Source organism: Corvus moneduloides, chromosome 1, assembly GCF_009650955.1.
Source record: "Corvus moneduloides isolate bCorMon1 chromosome 1, bCorMon1.pri, whole genome shotgun sequence".
Classification (NCBI taxonomy): Eukaryota; Metazoa; Chordata; class Aves; order Passeriformes; family Corvidae; genus Corvus; species Corvus moneduloides.
Window position 1 is genome coordinate 38915535 of NC_045476.1, and position 15941 is coordinate 38931475.

Sequence of the window (15941 nt, forward strand, 5' to 3'; positions counted from 1 at the left end):
ACCTTATCCCATGAGTTGATGCAGGTCATTATTCACTTGTGGTGTTTGCTGAGCATTTCTTAAATACGCAGGGAGTCCATGGATATCTCCTGCCACTGAGTGATTTCTATGAGGTCCTTCTGTGTTGCTTATGGCTGGGTCAGGATTTGCTGAGTTCCTCAGAAGATGCACTCTTTTATTCCAAAAATTCTCTAGTCGCCAATTTTATGTGATTGTTAAGGCTCAGAAATCATATCAGAAAAAGATAAAGGGCTTTGGCATAATCACTGCTTGTCTCTATTTAATGACCCTGCAGGAGGTAATCTGGTGCAGATGAGAGTGCAGCACTCTTGCTGCTGCTCCAAAACGCAACTTGGTGCCTCGCCATGGTCACTCTGGAAGGTGTGACCTCCAGAATATCAGCTCCTGCAGCTGCTGGCCTTGTGCAGAGGGAGTCAAGGAGTTTGCTGGGCTTCCTCGCTAGGACAGTGTATGTGCAGATGTTCAATCATTTTATAAAAGATTACAAAAGAAACTAGTTATTTGGAAATGTAAGCCTAAACTTTTCAGCACCCAAGAGGGTATTGTGTTAGGTCACCGCTGAGTGACATCTCACAGCTAATTGTGAAGACAACTTCATGGCTTAAGCAGGGATACAGAAGAATGGGCTCTCTGCTGAGGCATGAGCACTACTCTGTACTGGGATAGTGAGGGCCAAAAGACTGAGACCCCTTAAATCCCAGGGGGAAGCTTACCCTGGAGGCTAAATCCATGAAGTTAAATCCTTGTGCTGCTTTGCAGGAATTTCCACGGCTTGTCAAGAAGTTTCCCAAATCTATTATGCATGCCAGATTTGATGTTCTCTCTTCAGACTTGTCCTTCTTATCTCTAGCAGGACTCAAAATGTTACACAAAAAATTCAGAATTACAAGTGCTCCCATGTTAAATGTAAGATAATGTAAAATATCTTATGCAAAAGACACTTAGTGCTATCTCACCTTGTTATCATGGTCCTCTCACTGTTCAGTCCAGTTCATTGGAAAGACCTTAATTTATGCTGCATTACGGATGTTCTCTAAAGAGACACTGTACTTTTCAGGTTCACTGAAATTTTCTGCAACTGGCTTTTCAAAACTGGCTTGAATATTCACAGTGCTGCAGCTGGTGCAAGAAGTATGGTCCTTTACAGCTCAAGGTCAATAGGTGGGAAAACGCTTTGTGTTTTACAGTTCTTCCCTATGGAAGTTCTGCAGTTGGGCTCAGAGAAGTGGCAGCATTTCTGTTTCCTTCAGTTGAAATGTCAGGGCTGGAGTTCTTTGCTATTGCACGCTTTATGTCAAATCTAAATTCACAGGAGGCAAATTAAAACTAGCTCACGTATTTTCCTCAGCATCCCTGAGCCTGGACTGGCCGGGCCATGAGTTCACCACTGCTTCTTCCCATCAGTGCTTCCCCCTACAGATCTGGCAGACAGAGAAGAGTCAGAGCAGTGCTGGCAGCCGAGCTGAGACAGAGAGAGCCTGAGAGGCCAGGGCAGGTCAGGGATCAGTCAGTGATGTGTGTGTGCAATTGGGGCTCACTGGGAGCCCAGCACAGCGTGAGCCCGAGGCGCTGCTGTGCTGCTGTCCTGGTGTCCCTTCCTGCCCTTACACACTCCCTGGTGAGACTGGTGTTGTTCCCCTGCCTCCAGAGCTATGGCACTGCCTTCATGTATCAAGAAAAGTGAAGGCTGTATGGGGCATTTTAAGGCGTTCTTCTCCAGAAAAGTTAAAGTTATGTGGTGGAACATGGTTGTAATGTGTTTCTATGGGAGAGTATTATTTTATAATGCACAGAAAACAGAATGCAGAGGGAGCCATGTGAAATAACCAGTGGCCTGGTGGCTCAGATGGTCCCTGGTGGTGTGAGAGATGAAAGTTCATGTTTCTGGTCTAAATCAGAGCAGACACCTTGGTCTGGTGTCCAGGAGGAGCAGCTGGCTGATTTTCAAACATTTCTAAGCAAAATTTTTATCAAACCTCTGTTTAACCTGACTTGTTGTTTAACCCAAGTTCATGTTTCGGTGGCACACTCTTGCCCTGTGAAATGCCTAATCATCCCTGTACTTTACGGGCACATTGGGTATGACTCACATGATGCAGCTAGAGTCCCATCAACCATGTTACCAGGAAAACGCTTAAAGATCCAAGGGAATTACATGAAAGTCTCCCAACAAGATAACAATTTTAACCTGTTTGCTTTCATAGCAGTCCATACAGTGACTAAAAATTATCACTCTGGCCCAAAATATTTGGGTTTCATAACATTAAGCTGAGAAGACTTGGTGTTCTCTAACTCCCAGAACTATTTGAATGAAACAAAGGTGTTTCTTTTCAGAGGGAGAGTAAACTAAGATCAGGTAGATAGCGCAGTCAGGAACAGTGTGACTGTGCATTAATGCACTGGCAGAGCACTTGCTTTTTTTCTCTTGTATCTGAGCTTTCCAAAAGGACAATGAGTGGGAGGGATACGTATGCACTTTCCAGTATTTTTATGAGGCCTAGAAAGCCTAGACTTACCAAGGAAATCAATTGCAACAACTGCACATGGTCTGAAAATTAAAGGGGACTGTTGTAGCTTCCTCAGAGATCGCTTTTGTTCTGGAAAACCAGTGATTCTCTTGGCACAAGGGCTCTCAAATAATTTAGGTCCTGCTTACATCATCCTGGGAACTCAGCATCACTGTTTCCAATCCCATGAAACTCCCCACTCTTCTCCTTAGCAATGTTGCCACAATTTGCCTGGCACTAGTATTAACCTGTATTGCACCCAAAGGTTTTTTTATGTTTTCTAGCTATGAGAGCTTTGAGTTGCTCAGATGAGACTCTGAAACCTGCACAGGCTTCAAGTCTGCTAAGGGTCAGTACAGGCCCTCAAGTGCTGATACGGAGTGACTGTGCAGTGACTGTGACAGCTGTTGTGTGTTTTGTTTCTGAGTGAATGAGACAAACCATATGCAAGTACCTTATCAACAATCTCATTTCTCTCTTCCTTTAAAAGTTGCGAGCACATAAGGCAACTCCATCCGTGAACTTCTCACAGAATTTTTACATATTCTATAAAATAAATTATCTGCTTCCGGCTTCAGAACAGTGAAAAGTAACTGAGAAAGTAAAAGAAATCAAGCCAGTCAGTGGCTCTTAGCAGAGAAGTGGGCTTTCTTAATGAAGAACTTTCCAGCTAAGAAATAATAATCCTAGTTTTCCTGTAATTTCAATTGTCTGGGCTGTTTCTATATGTTAGTTTTCCAGTGCTGGAAAGCAGGTCTTTGTGGTTGTGACTTGGAGGTTTACAAGCGATCTAATACTTATATAGATACACAAATAAAATAAATTAATTGTAAGTAATTTTTAGACCATTCACATTAAGTGCTTCTCTTCAAGCCAGCCTGAGGCAAAAGGTTTCTGCTGACATTGAGAAGATTTTGCTCAGCCTTGAGCTCTATAGTCTGAAAAGAATTAAAGATCTGCTAATTTCTTTCCACTGTTTTCAATCATCAATTAAACTCAAAACAAGGGCTATAAATTATGGTGACCTTTGCAATAACTTATCATTTGTGGGATAGAAATGTGATGCTGTGAAAGCACTGTTAATAATAAAAAATGTATTAATGACTCTCAGAAACCACCAAGCAAAGTGCAAATTGCTTTCTGCTTGGTATCAAATTCTCAGGTAAGGTACTGTATCATGGAAATTTTCAGTCTTGTTAAAATTCAGGTGACCTAAAAATAATGCTACCTCTTCACCTCTGTACTTTTTTTCATCTCAGCTGACAAATGTGATTCTACCAGATTTAATCAGCATTTTATAATGACTTCTACAGAAAATAGAGCCTGTTGGTTTTCCCTTGATGGCCTGTACAATGTATAGGGAGTGGTGGGTCAATTTGTTGGACTAAGAAATTGCTAAAAATGTAACAGCCACCAAAAAACACATTGTGGTGGCACACACATTCTCTATTTAATGGAATTTGCATTTTTATGGCTCTTCAACTAGATTTCTACAAACACTGAAGGAACTGCAGCACCTGTATACATTTTCAGACCATAGTTCTGTAGACCAGAGATCTTCCTTAGTTCATGAGGCAGCTGTATCATTGCTGTGCTATTTCATGAACCTGATTAAAATTTCCCCCCCCCCCCCCAAAATTGTCCTTTTGGTGAGAACACAGTGAATTCTTCATGGCCCTTGGCTGCTCTTCACCTCAAAGATGCCAAGAAACAACCAGTGAAGATGTGTTTCTTTTCTGCTAGTTGCATGTTTGCTAGAAATACAGTGGAGAGCAGGTAGGTACCAATTATCTGTGTGGGACATGGAGTTCTCCACAAAACAGATTTGTGCTAAACGTGGAAGCATGGCCTTGAGGTGCAGAGCTTTGGGCCCTGTAGACAATTCCCCATTTTCCTGGTTCCCAAGGACATAATGAGAAAGTTGTTTTTGTGACCACTTAAAAGCCTGAGATACCGGGTGACACTAAGCTTCTGCATAATCCTTGTTCATCCTTGTATATGCAATAGCTTATACTTCATCTAATTTTGATAGAAGAAGATAAATCCCCCTCAGAGTGGATCTTTTCCCTCGGCTTCACTTCTCAACTAGTGGTGAAAGATGGAGTGGAGATCCTCAACCCATACTTCAACCATTGAATTACTTCTTTGTCAGTGAATTTTTTTCTAGGATGAGGAACTGTTTCCTCACTAAAGATACCGTGTTTATCACATGCAAAGCTCTGCAGTTCTGCAAAGCTCACTGCTTTTCAACAGGTCACAGACAAAAGATATAAACAGAATAAGAAGCCTGAATTTTAGTATTTGTTCTTCTGTCCTTTGTGCCTTCTTTAATTTGATGCTATTTGACTGCAAAGACAGTTTTGCAGTTCTTCAGCAGTGATGGTGACAGGGAGACAGGCAAACATTTCTGGCAACTGTCCGTCCATGTCAACAGTACAGAAAGAAAACAGCTTTCAAACCCAGCTTCCAACTCCCTGCAAGTTTGACAAGAGGATTCAGAAGGCCCGTTTTCTTTCCTATATTTTAATTCCTGCTGTTGAGATGGCACTCTGCACTGTGGTTGCCAGCTTTGGTGTTTGTATGTCATTCATAGTTCCCCAAGGGGAAGCTCACAGGGTGGCTGCATCCAGATGGGCCTGCCAAGTAATCCTGGCTACTCAGCAGGGCGCCACCTTCTGTGAAGTGACAAGGACCTAAAGAGATGAAGAGGGAAAGCAGTGTGAGTCCGTCCCAGGAGGTGAAGATGCAAGTCCTTTTCTCTGTTTAAATTGTCCTTGAAGGGAAAGTGCAGGTGAAGCTGCACCATGAAGCAGATGTTCGGATCATGGTGTCAGATGAACACTGCTCTTTTTAAGGTCAGTTTTACCTCTTGACACAGCCCGAAGGTGCATGTAGCTGTCAATTGTTTCTTTTGAAAATTTGTTCTGCTTCAGTGAGTTGGAGAAATTCCTTGTTCTAGCAAAGTCCCAAAATAACAGATGGCTCATATGTCAGGCATCAGCAAATCCTAAAGCTGTGGACATGACCCCTGTCCATGTCGTGTTGAAAAACCTGCCTGTTGTCAGGATTAGGGTTTTCTGCAACAAGACCAAAAGTGTAGTTCCACTTGCTTATAACATACCGTTGTTGGACTTTAAAGTTGTCGTCCCCAAAAGTAATGGAGATTTAGTGTTCTTCATTATGTTTTGGAAAACATTCATGCTGAGAAGTTGTAACTTCCTGAGTGCTCAATTAATGAGGCTGGGCAAAGCTAAACTGTGTTTTCTTTAAGCATTTGAGCCTTCATCATCCATATAAGTGGAAGTACTGCAAGTAATTTTGGGTGACAGCAGGATTAAGGGCATATGGCTTGAGGCTGACATCTTGTCAGACTGCTGTGAACCTGTGTTTTGGGTCAGCATGGAGGATGACACTGTATTTTGATTGAAATGAAACAGGTCCTGCAGGTATTAGGATAACTTGTGGTTAAAACCAGGTCAGGTTTTTTTGTTGGGTTTTTGGGGGTTTTTGTTTGTTTGGTTTGGTTTGGGGTTTTTTTTGTTTGTTTGTTTTGGGGTTTTTTTTAAGTGTCTGCAGCCCTGTAGATCATGAGCTTTTTGATGGTTATCAGCATGAAACTGCACTTAGCAATAATATTTCCACCAGTTTTCATTAAGGTTTCATGCTTATCCAGCATTTCTAAAGAGAGCATTAAGGCTTTATGATTGAATGTGAGAGCAGGAGTACTCAAGAAAGAACAACCTTTAAAAAGTGGCAGGAGTCAAGTGGAGATTATACCTTGTGTTTATAAAGCATCTTTCAACCAGGGTGTTCCATGAGAGTTGGGTAATTTTTTGAGCTGTTCTGTTTGCCACTGCTTCTTCATCACGAGTCACTTCAGCTGGTTATCAGTGCTTAGCCCTGCTGCGCAGTAACCAAAGCCAGGGAATGGAGCTGGGCTTCCCATGCTGAGGACCCTTCCAGGCTTTCTAGCCAAGGACTAGGGTAACAGTGAAACATGCTGACTAAGCATATATTAGTCTACCTTGGACACAAGGTAGACTAATAGGGGTTAATGTTGCTGCTGATGGCTGAGAGAGGCACAAAGAATTTTATATTGCTTGTGGAGCTGTTGGCATTGCTTCTTTCTATACAGATTTTTCTCACGTAATCCCATGCTCTGACATGCTGGCTTGATGTATCATCTCAATAATGTGGTAAGACTGGGGAAATTCAGTGAAATGGCTATATTTCAGTATGGTGTCTGTCAAGGGAAGGATGTCAGTCAATCACAGACTGGAAAAAGCAAACAATGTCTTATCTCTGTGTGAGACTGAAATTCTTAATGTCCCTGTGTGCAGACCGGTGCCTCCATTTTCAGGCACTTTACTCCCTTGAGCAGCCACGTATTTAACCTGTGTTGAGTGCAAGTGTAAATCTTGATGTATTTCACAGTGGAGAACCCTTTCCAGCAGAAAGGAAGAGATGAAGTGAAACAATAACAGAAACTTCAGTTACTGCCTGAGATCTGCTGTACCAATGAAGCAATTAAAATGATGCCACTTAACAGTTTATGCACTTGCAAGGAATGAGTTCAGCAGATTGCTATGGCTATGAAGAAAAATTTAAAAGCAGTCATTTAAATGTTTTGATTATTGGGTCTGCTGAAGCACTAGTTCATGAAATGACCACTCTTCTGCAAGTGAAACAAATCACTTTTCACTTAGAAGAGATCTCAGGAGCATCTCAGTGAACTGATTAGTCATCATTATCTGACATAAGAAGTATTTCTCCTTGTAGCAGTAATGGTGGAGTCATACTGGTTGCTAGTGGAGATAACAAAAATTTTTGAGATAGACCAGCATCTGAATGAAGGTAGCTGGTATCCTTTCTCACCTTACATTATTCTTATTATTCTTTTGATGACTGATACCAAACCCATCATTTTCAGCTAGTCTAAGCAAATACATTAAGAATGAATTTGTAAGTAAGGTTGCTTTCCTTTTTGTGGTGGTTTCATCCTGGCATAGTCAGAGCACATTGACACAGCTGTGTGAGAAGGCAGCAATGGTAACACTGGTTTGGGTCTATTCCGTGACTGGTAGCATCTGTTTGATGACTTGCTAAAGGATTTCAACTGTCAGAGCTGTCAATCCGACACCTTTGATGAGCAGTAAAATAAATGTTCTACCAGGAACTGTTCATTTTTTCTCCTGCTTTTGATTTACTTGACTCTTTGCGTCCTTGCCGATAACTACTAGCAAGGCTAATGCATTATAAGCTCTGAAAAGTGAAGCAAGCGGCTGTCATTTTTTGCACAACAGATGTTCCTGATCAGGAATCAGACAAAGGATCTCATCACTCTTCCTCTGAGCAATTTAATTTGTCTGTTCCATGGCACACCAGCCACCTCCTATCTAGTGACTGATGTGCCCAAGTCCTACTTCATTTCAGGATCAGTTCCTTTAATCTTACAGAATTATTAAGTTTTTTTCTGTGCCAGGGCAAAGAGAGTGGAAAAAAGGAAATTGCTTCATTGCTTACGTTGTCACCAATGATGCATCATAATGAAAAATAGCAAAGGCCTATTTCAAAAGTAGGAAACCCAAGTACTATATTTTAAGAGAACTAGAAAGTACTCTATGAACACTTTTTTAAAAAAGAAATAACAATATAGATTTAATGACGTTTCTTTAGAAGTTTTAAGACTCAGAGGTAGGAATAAACAGTACAACCCATCAGATTCTTGGGATGCAGCTTAGCAGCATGGAAAAATTTATATACTTTTAAGAAAAGATGTTGCTGTGGATCCAGTTCTCCACTTCTTAATCATGCAAATTGTCTGAAATGAGTTATTATTGGTGGTGTTACTCTCTTTTCCATTTAGTTTGATGCTTAGTTTAGTTGCTGCTGTTTTGTACTGATGGATGGGTACTGCTGGAGATGTAAATTCTGTATTTATTCTATAGTTTGTTTCTCAGTTATTCTGCCAAAGACTTGCTGGAAGGGAGAGGCAAGGGAAGGTGGCCTTATCTTGTGTTTTTGGTCAGCCCAGCACAGAAACAGCAGCTGCTGCTGACAGTACAAACAGGACTGTCTGTGGTCACAGTCCCAGCTGTCAGTCCTGATAAATGAGCACAGTGTATTTGAGGAGCTCATGGTTGTCCGTCAATGGCAGAAAGAGAAGCCACTCATGTGACCTCTTTTTTGAATTGACAGGTTGACAGGACAGAAGTGATTCGAACCTGTATAAATCCCGTCTTCTCCAAGCTGTTCACGGTGGACTTCTATTTTGAAGAGGTGCAGCGATTGCGGTTTGAAGTCCATGACATTAGCAGCAATCACAACGGGCTGAAGGAAGCAGATTTTCTCGGTGGCATGGAGTGCACTCTTGGACAAGTAAGTGTCACTGCCATTTTCCCCCTTCATTGCTCATTTTTTTGTATATATATATGAAATATGTTGCTTTGTTGACTGACTGATGGGTGAGATTTGTCATTCATGGTGAAATTCTTCATCAGTGCTTTGAATGGGGTAACTGACAACTTCTGCTGGTTTGTTTTACTACTGTAGTACAGCTTCAAGTCAGCCAGTGCTTATAGGAAATGGAGCATCAGTGATTGGCCTTGGACAGTGAAAGCTGATGCTCATTAGACCAGTGTTGGAAAATAGACTGATTTAGGAGAAAGTTGTTGTTCCTAACATTATATGGGATTTACAGCAAGTTCCAAGTCCAAGAAACACTTAAAAATATACTTTATTCTCATGAGGTAGTGCCTGGTGATGTGGCAAATAGAGAGATAGGGTTGGATTCATCTCCCTGACTCTCAGTCATCCAAAAGTTAGGTGTCTAGACTAAGTTACTCTTCTGATTTCCATCTTTGGTTCAGTGGAGAGAAACAGACAGTTCCAACAATTGATTCATTCTGAGACACCTATCATAGATTAGGATAAATTGTCTTCAGGAGATACCCGTCTTTCCTCATTAGTTGTCAAGAGAGTCTAGACAGCTGGCTTAGGGGAGATACTTAACTTTTTCGATTACTAAACTTAAGGGTGACGAGTCCTACCCACAAGATCAATATCTAGAGGTCATCAGAGCCAACTCTGTAGTGCATTCCCATACTGCTGACTGGTAGCACCCTACAGGGTCCCAGGTATCATAGTTTATTTCAGACTGGCAAAGTTTTTGTCATGCACGGTTTCACAACACAGATTGCTGCTCTGTCCATAATGGCAATGCCAAGTTTCACTGAGCTGAATATAAATTTGCTTTCCATGCTGTGGTAACTTGTGTGCCAAGAGCAGGAAGGCTTTTGTTTAGATTCTTCTTTGCAGTGCTTCCACATAAGTTTGTATTCTGAACATGATAGCTTGTCATGGAAGATTTTGCAATGCTTTTGTTTCCTGTCTTCTCACCTTTTGTTGCTCCTCCCTCAGCCCCACCACACCTGAATCACTTTGATTTTCTTACCAAAGCTATTGTGCCAAACATGCTGGATGAGGAAAAGTCCTCTCAGACAGAGAAATAATATGAAATATATGTATTTACTAAATTGGAAACTCAAAATAAAGATGCTGGTATTTTGGATATTTACAGTGCACTATAAAGTCTGTTCCTTTTGACAGAATTCCTGTGGTCTTAATGAAAATAAGCTATCCTATAACACCAAGGGGAATGGGAAACAAAGCAAAATGTTATTATAATGTTCTTCTCACTTAATTGGCTTGAAAAAGAAGGGGGAAAAAATGTCACTGCTGCTGCCTGTAGCATAAATGTCTTTATAATGATTTGATCTCTATAAATAGCACACAGCTGGGTTGGTTGCAGTGTGATTTTAATGGTAACCAAGAAAAAATAACAGTGTGAATTCTGTTCATAGTAATGTAGCCTGGAGGACTCTGTACTTAGACTTTTTTTGTGGTGCTCCCTCCCCCCCTTTTCTAGTTTTTAACCTTTTTTCAATTTAAAACTGATTTTAAATCCCCCCCCAAAAATAGTAGCACTGGAATTGTCATCCAAGTAAAGCCTTTGTGAAAATCCTGCAGCACAGGCTGTACATATGGAGCTTTACAGTCTTGCTTAGCTGTATGTTGTAATTACAACATTTTTTTAATGATGATAATAGACCCATGGCTTTTCTTGAGATAATTTTGACATGAGTTTGCTTTTCTACATTACTTTAATGCCTGAATAAAAGAGAATTTTGTGTGAGAGTGAGTGCCTGCTTCCCAACTCACTTTCCCATTGCAAGTAGGTCTTGTCTGAGACATCCAGGAAGGTTGTAGATTTTTAGGCATACTCTGAAAAACTGATGCCCTTCCCACCCCCCATAAAAGTGTCAACTTCTATTGCTCTCTTCTAGGTAGTAGTTGATCTCTAAGAGATTCACTGCTACCTGTACCTGTTTGTAGATCATCACTTAGATGTGTGGTAAACCTGCATGTTTACCCAAATCATGTAATACTTGTATTCAAACCAAAATTAGTAGGAATAATAAATGCTGGGAAAGACAATGGCACAATTATACAGTAAGCTCACAGAGAGGAGTGTCTTTTCTCTTTATTCTGATCTCAGTCCCACATGTAGCCTACCCAATAGGTATTTGTTTGTCAGAAATTTGGGGTCTTGGTGCGAATGACGAAAAATGGGTTCCTTTGGAAGGTGTCCCTAATCTCCTTCCAAATGTTTTAATAAATCTGTGTTCCAGGAGTGTGATAAAGTCAGTGACTTATAGGTTGTTAGATCCTGAGCCATACACTGTTCAGAGACATCCCACTGGATTTTCAGCAGGATTTATTTATACTGCTCTTGCCAGGACAAGTGAATTCTGTGCCTCTGCTGGTAAGTACTGTGGTTGGCAGCATCCTGGCATGCAGTCAGTCATACCTGGATGTGAAGAGCAGATTTGTCAACAGGAATTTCCAGTGCCACAGCATTTAAACACAGTAGAACAAATGGTTATAGATAGATACCTGATGAGTGTAGTTACCTAAATATCAGCATGCTAAATAGAGACATTTCCTCAAAGTGATTTGTTTGGTCCATCACACTTAAAAGTCACCCTTTCAAACAAAACAATAGCAGATTATCTCTTGAAGGGTTTGACAGGAGGAGGCTTAGTGTGAGGTGTTATGGGGGGATTTTTGTATGTGTTTTTAAGTACTACAATGCTGTTCCTTCTACTGAGAAAGGCTCTTTCAGTTTCCCAGCTTCTTGAGTGTCCTGGTAATGTGCAGATTGGCAGAATATTAACAAATTCTCTACAGTTTAATTGTTAAATTGTTTAATTAAAGTGACATTGTTAAATGGTAGGTTAAGGTGCATAGCTAAAAACTGTACTTTTTAAAAATATGTTATTATATTTCATTTTGCATTTTATTTCTAATTAAATGCATAAAACTAATATCTAATAATACCAGGGTGTAACAATTAAGTTGTACAGTCATATGGTAGCTATTTAAGCAAGGAAACTGTATGTGTTTTGCTTGTAACCTCACAAGAATTATTCTTAAGTGGGAGCATATTTGTGAAATCAGATTCATAGAATCCCAACAGGGTTTGGTTGGAAAGGTCCTTAAAGACCATCTAATTCCAACTCCCATGCCATGGGCAGGGACACCTTCCACTAGACCAAGCCTCATCCATCCTGGCGTTGAACACTTCCAGCAATGGGGCATCCACAACTTCTCTGGACAACCTGTTCCAATGGGTCACCACCCTCATAGTTAAATTAGTTCTAATATCTAGTCTAAATCCACTCTCTTTCAGTTTAAAGTCATCACCCCTTGTCCTGTCACTCCATGCTTTTGTAAGAAGTCCCTTTCCATCTCTCTTGTAGCCCCCTTTAGGTATGGGAAGGTGCTCTGAGGTTGCCCCAGAACCTTCTCTTCTCCAGGCTGAACCCCAACTCTCTCAGCCTGTCTCCATGAGGAGAGGTGCTCCAGCCCTCTGACCACCGCTCCATGGCACTCTTCTGGAGACCCAAAACTGGATGCATTGCTCCAGGTGGTGTGTCTGGAACAAATCCTTAGTGGGGCTTACTTGAAGTACCACAAAAGGAAGCGGCATAGACATTTGGGAATGTGTACTCTTCCTGTTCAAATCATAAAGTAATTTAAGTGAAGAGGTATCCCTGGAGTCTCCAGTTCAATCTGCTGCTCAAAACAGATTAGAGCAGATTGCTCAGGGGCTTGTCTAGTCCAGTCTTGAATGTCTCCAAGGATGAAGCTATCACAGCCTCTCTGGGTTTTGTCCTTGTGTTTGGCACCCTCACAATGGTGATGGCTTCCTCTGCGTAAGCAGAGTCATAATGAGCCCTCACTCCTGTATCACGTGGAAACATTTGCAAACACTTTTAGTAGCTTTCAAGTGGCAAAAGAAAGCCTGGATTTGCAAAGTGAAAATAACCAGAGCAGAGATGACTTAGTTTTAGCTGGTCTTGCTTAGGGAGGAAGGCAGTAATATCAGCCTTCTTGAGCTGCTGCTGTAGATGACAGCTCTCATTGGTTGGAGTGGGAGTGTTGTGGTAGAGCAGTGGTTTGGCATTGTGATTTCTGCTTCAGCAGAAATGGCTTGGGACGCTCCATCAGGCTGTGCATCTGCCCACTAATCTTCTAACTCTTTGATTCACTCTAAACAGTTGCTCTTCTTTGCACAGGCACTGGCAAGCGGAGGCACCTGCACAGCTTTGTAGTGATAGGCAGTGAAATCACAACCAGTAATATTTTAGTTGGGGTGTCCCTCTGTAAAGGTGACCTCTTGCTGTCCTACAGGTGCTTTAGATGCTATGAATCAGTTTATGCCTGGTCATGGTTTTACGGATGTTGTCTGTAACTATGGAGAGTAGATTCTTCCCTTTCTCTTTTCTCTTTGTTTTTCTCTTGCCTCTTCCTTGTTCCTAGGAAAAGTCTTCAGGCACTCCATTCACCCAGACTAATCACCTCCAACTGAATCCCCATGTAATCACTGAGGGTTTTGTATTTCTGTTGCTTTTTGGCTCACAAAATCTGTGATTGTTTGAATGTCAGGAGATAGACTGATTTTTATTTGATAGGTTTATGTATGTGAAAAAAAAACAGTGGGGAAAAATATTAGATGGAAAAGCACAGTCAGAAATTTAACAGTCTGATTTTCGTGGTATTCAACAGTGGTAGTGTGGTGGTTTGACCTTGACTGGGGTGCATGATGTAGAATATCCCTTTTGTTAATTTGGGTGAGCTGGCCTCCCAGGATCTTTCTCATCCCCAGCCCCCTGATGAGGGGGGAATGTTGAGAGACAGTACTGATGCTGTGCCAGCCCTGCTCAGCAGTAGCCAAACCCTGGTGTGTTATCAACACCTTTCCAGCTACCAATGCACAGCACAGACCTGTGAGGGCTGCTGTGGGGAAATGAACCCAATACAGACAGCAAAACCCCAAATCCATGTCCTATTCTGCTTATATGTTAGTGCCTTCATATGTCATGAGCTTCTAAAGCTCTGTTATTGGAACCATTCAGATTTATATTCCATTAATTTTATAGAACATTGAAATTGCATCATTTAGTACAGTAAGGGCTCAAACTTTCTAATACCCAAAGTTAACTTCTTAACCACACAGTAAATAAGTATCAGGTGGGTGGCTTAGAAAGACTTTTTATCTCTGAAGTTTCACCCAGAAATTTTAGTCTGTTCTTTTCACGAAAACTATTTCAATGAATAGCCATTTTCTGATGAGAACTAAACAAACTCACATTGCCAAGACGTTCTTAATTACTGCTCAGCTGTGCATGCAACGTCATTAAATTGTGGGAACCAGTGAAGTTTTTATTTCTTAAATGCTGTGAACCACCCCAGCTCTGTGGGTTGGGTTATTCTCTGTGACATATTTTGTGGGAATAGCTTTTGTGGCTTTTCTTCCATTACTTAACCATGGCTGGACTTTGCTATTTTCAAATTTGGGATTCCATTCCTTGTTTAGTTTCTTTTAATTTACAGAAGTGTTAAAATATTGTTACTCTGTTATTTGCTCAACTAGTAACAGAAAAGAACTGCAGAGATGGAAATCTTTTCCTGTCAAGAACATTTTCAAGTATTATTCTGAGACTTAAAATTACCCATACACACATTTGTGTACAAATTGGATTGAAAATCTTCCTTCTTGGTAATGAGCATAATTGTTTCTCGTGTGCTTTTAATAATATATGTCATTAGCAGATTATGCACTTGAAAAAGATGACTGATTATTAGTTCAATTTCAGCCATTGCAAATCCCCTTGCTCTTGAATTAGAGAAAGGCTAAAAGAGTCATGATTGCACCTGAATTAATTAAACTGAAACAGGTCACAGGAGAATATTTGTTTAACAGACTGTTGATGGCTTCTGTGGTGCAAAAGACACAGGACCAGTTTTTTCAAGGTATTTGAATTCCTAAATCTCATTAGATGTCTGTGTGCCTCCTTAGGTATCTAGGTACCTTTAAATGCTTGGCCTTTGATCTCCTCCAAATGAAGTTACTCAATTCATTAGTGGGATGAATAATGTATTTTATTAGATGTGAATGTCATTTTCTACCCGCACTGACTCAGAGCAGAAGCAAATAATGAACACAGTACTCTCCCTAACTTTGCCTAACCCTTTCAGCACCTCAGTTATCTGCAGGATGCTCTTGGTTTGCCATTGCAGCATGATCTCTGAAGCTGCAAAATCTTCTGTTCTAGATGAATCTTGCTATAGTTAATGAAATTTCTTGCACAGTTTGTACTGCTTTGTTTTTGCATGCTTTATCTTTTAGTATGAATTACTGTAGCAGTCTTTAGAAAAGTAATTTAAAATTTAGTTTGCTATTATCACGAGATATTATTATGACTAATTCTAAAAGGGCTGCTACTCTACACACTAATTAAATTCAAAGACCTTTTAAGCTATTGATAAGATATTTCCTGTAATAACATTATTCCTCTTGTGATAGACGTATCTTTTTTTCTCAGTGTTCTGTTTTGATTGACTATTTTCAGGTACAGGTCTTTAACAAAGGGAGAGGTATAATTCAGCTGTAAATAGACTTTGAGCTGAACAATACTATAGCAAACAAAAGAAATCTTGAAGAATGGTGAGTATGGTACAGAAAGAATCATATGTACAGAGAGGATAATTATAGCACTAAAACTGGCTCTACCAAGGAACAAGAATTCTGTGAGCAGTTAGACAGAACGAAACTTTCTTCACTGGGGACCTGTACATCTGAACTCGTTCTCTTGAAGTGATTTCTCGGTATCTGTGATGCATTCCCCAAACCTTTTTGTCCATGAGAGTGGAGTGCGGTCACCAGCATTTACGTAACGTCTGGTCTCTCTTCATGTTGAAATGTAGTGTGCTTGGTGCATCTGCAACTATGTGCCACCATTCACAAAAATTATTTGGTGGGTTCAAAAGCAGCTGGGGGATAGATAG

At 40.7% G+C, this 15941-nt stretch overlaps 1 protein-coding gene across 4 annotated transcripts in view; it reads left to right on the top strand.

The window, feature by feature from the left end:
- Positions 1 to 15941, top strand: part of CPNE4 (copine 4) — a 229919-nt gene that overhangs the window by 110059 nt on the left and 103919 nt on the right. For all 4 annotated transcript variants that reach the window (XM_032106747.1, XM_032106732.1, XM_032106741.1 and 1 more), the window contains one exon: positions 8727 to 8906. In XM_032106747.1, the coding sequence (XP_031962638.1) occupies positions 8727 to 8906 (180 nt within the window). The remainder of the gene's footprint in view (positions 1 to 8726; positions 8907 to 15941) is intronic.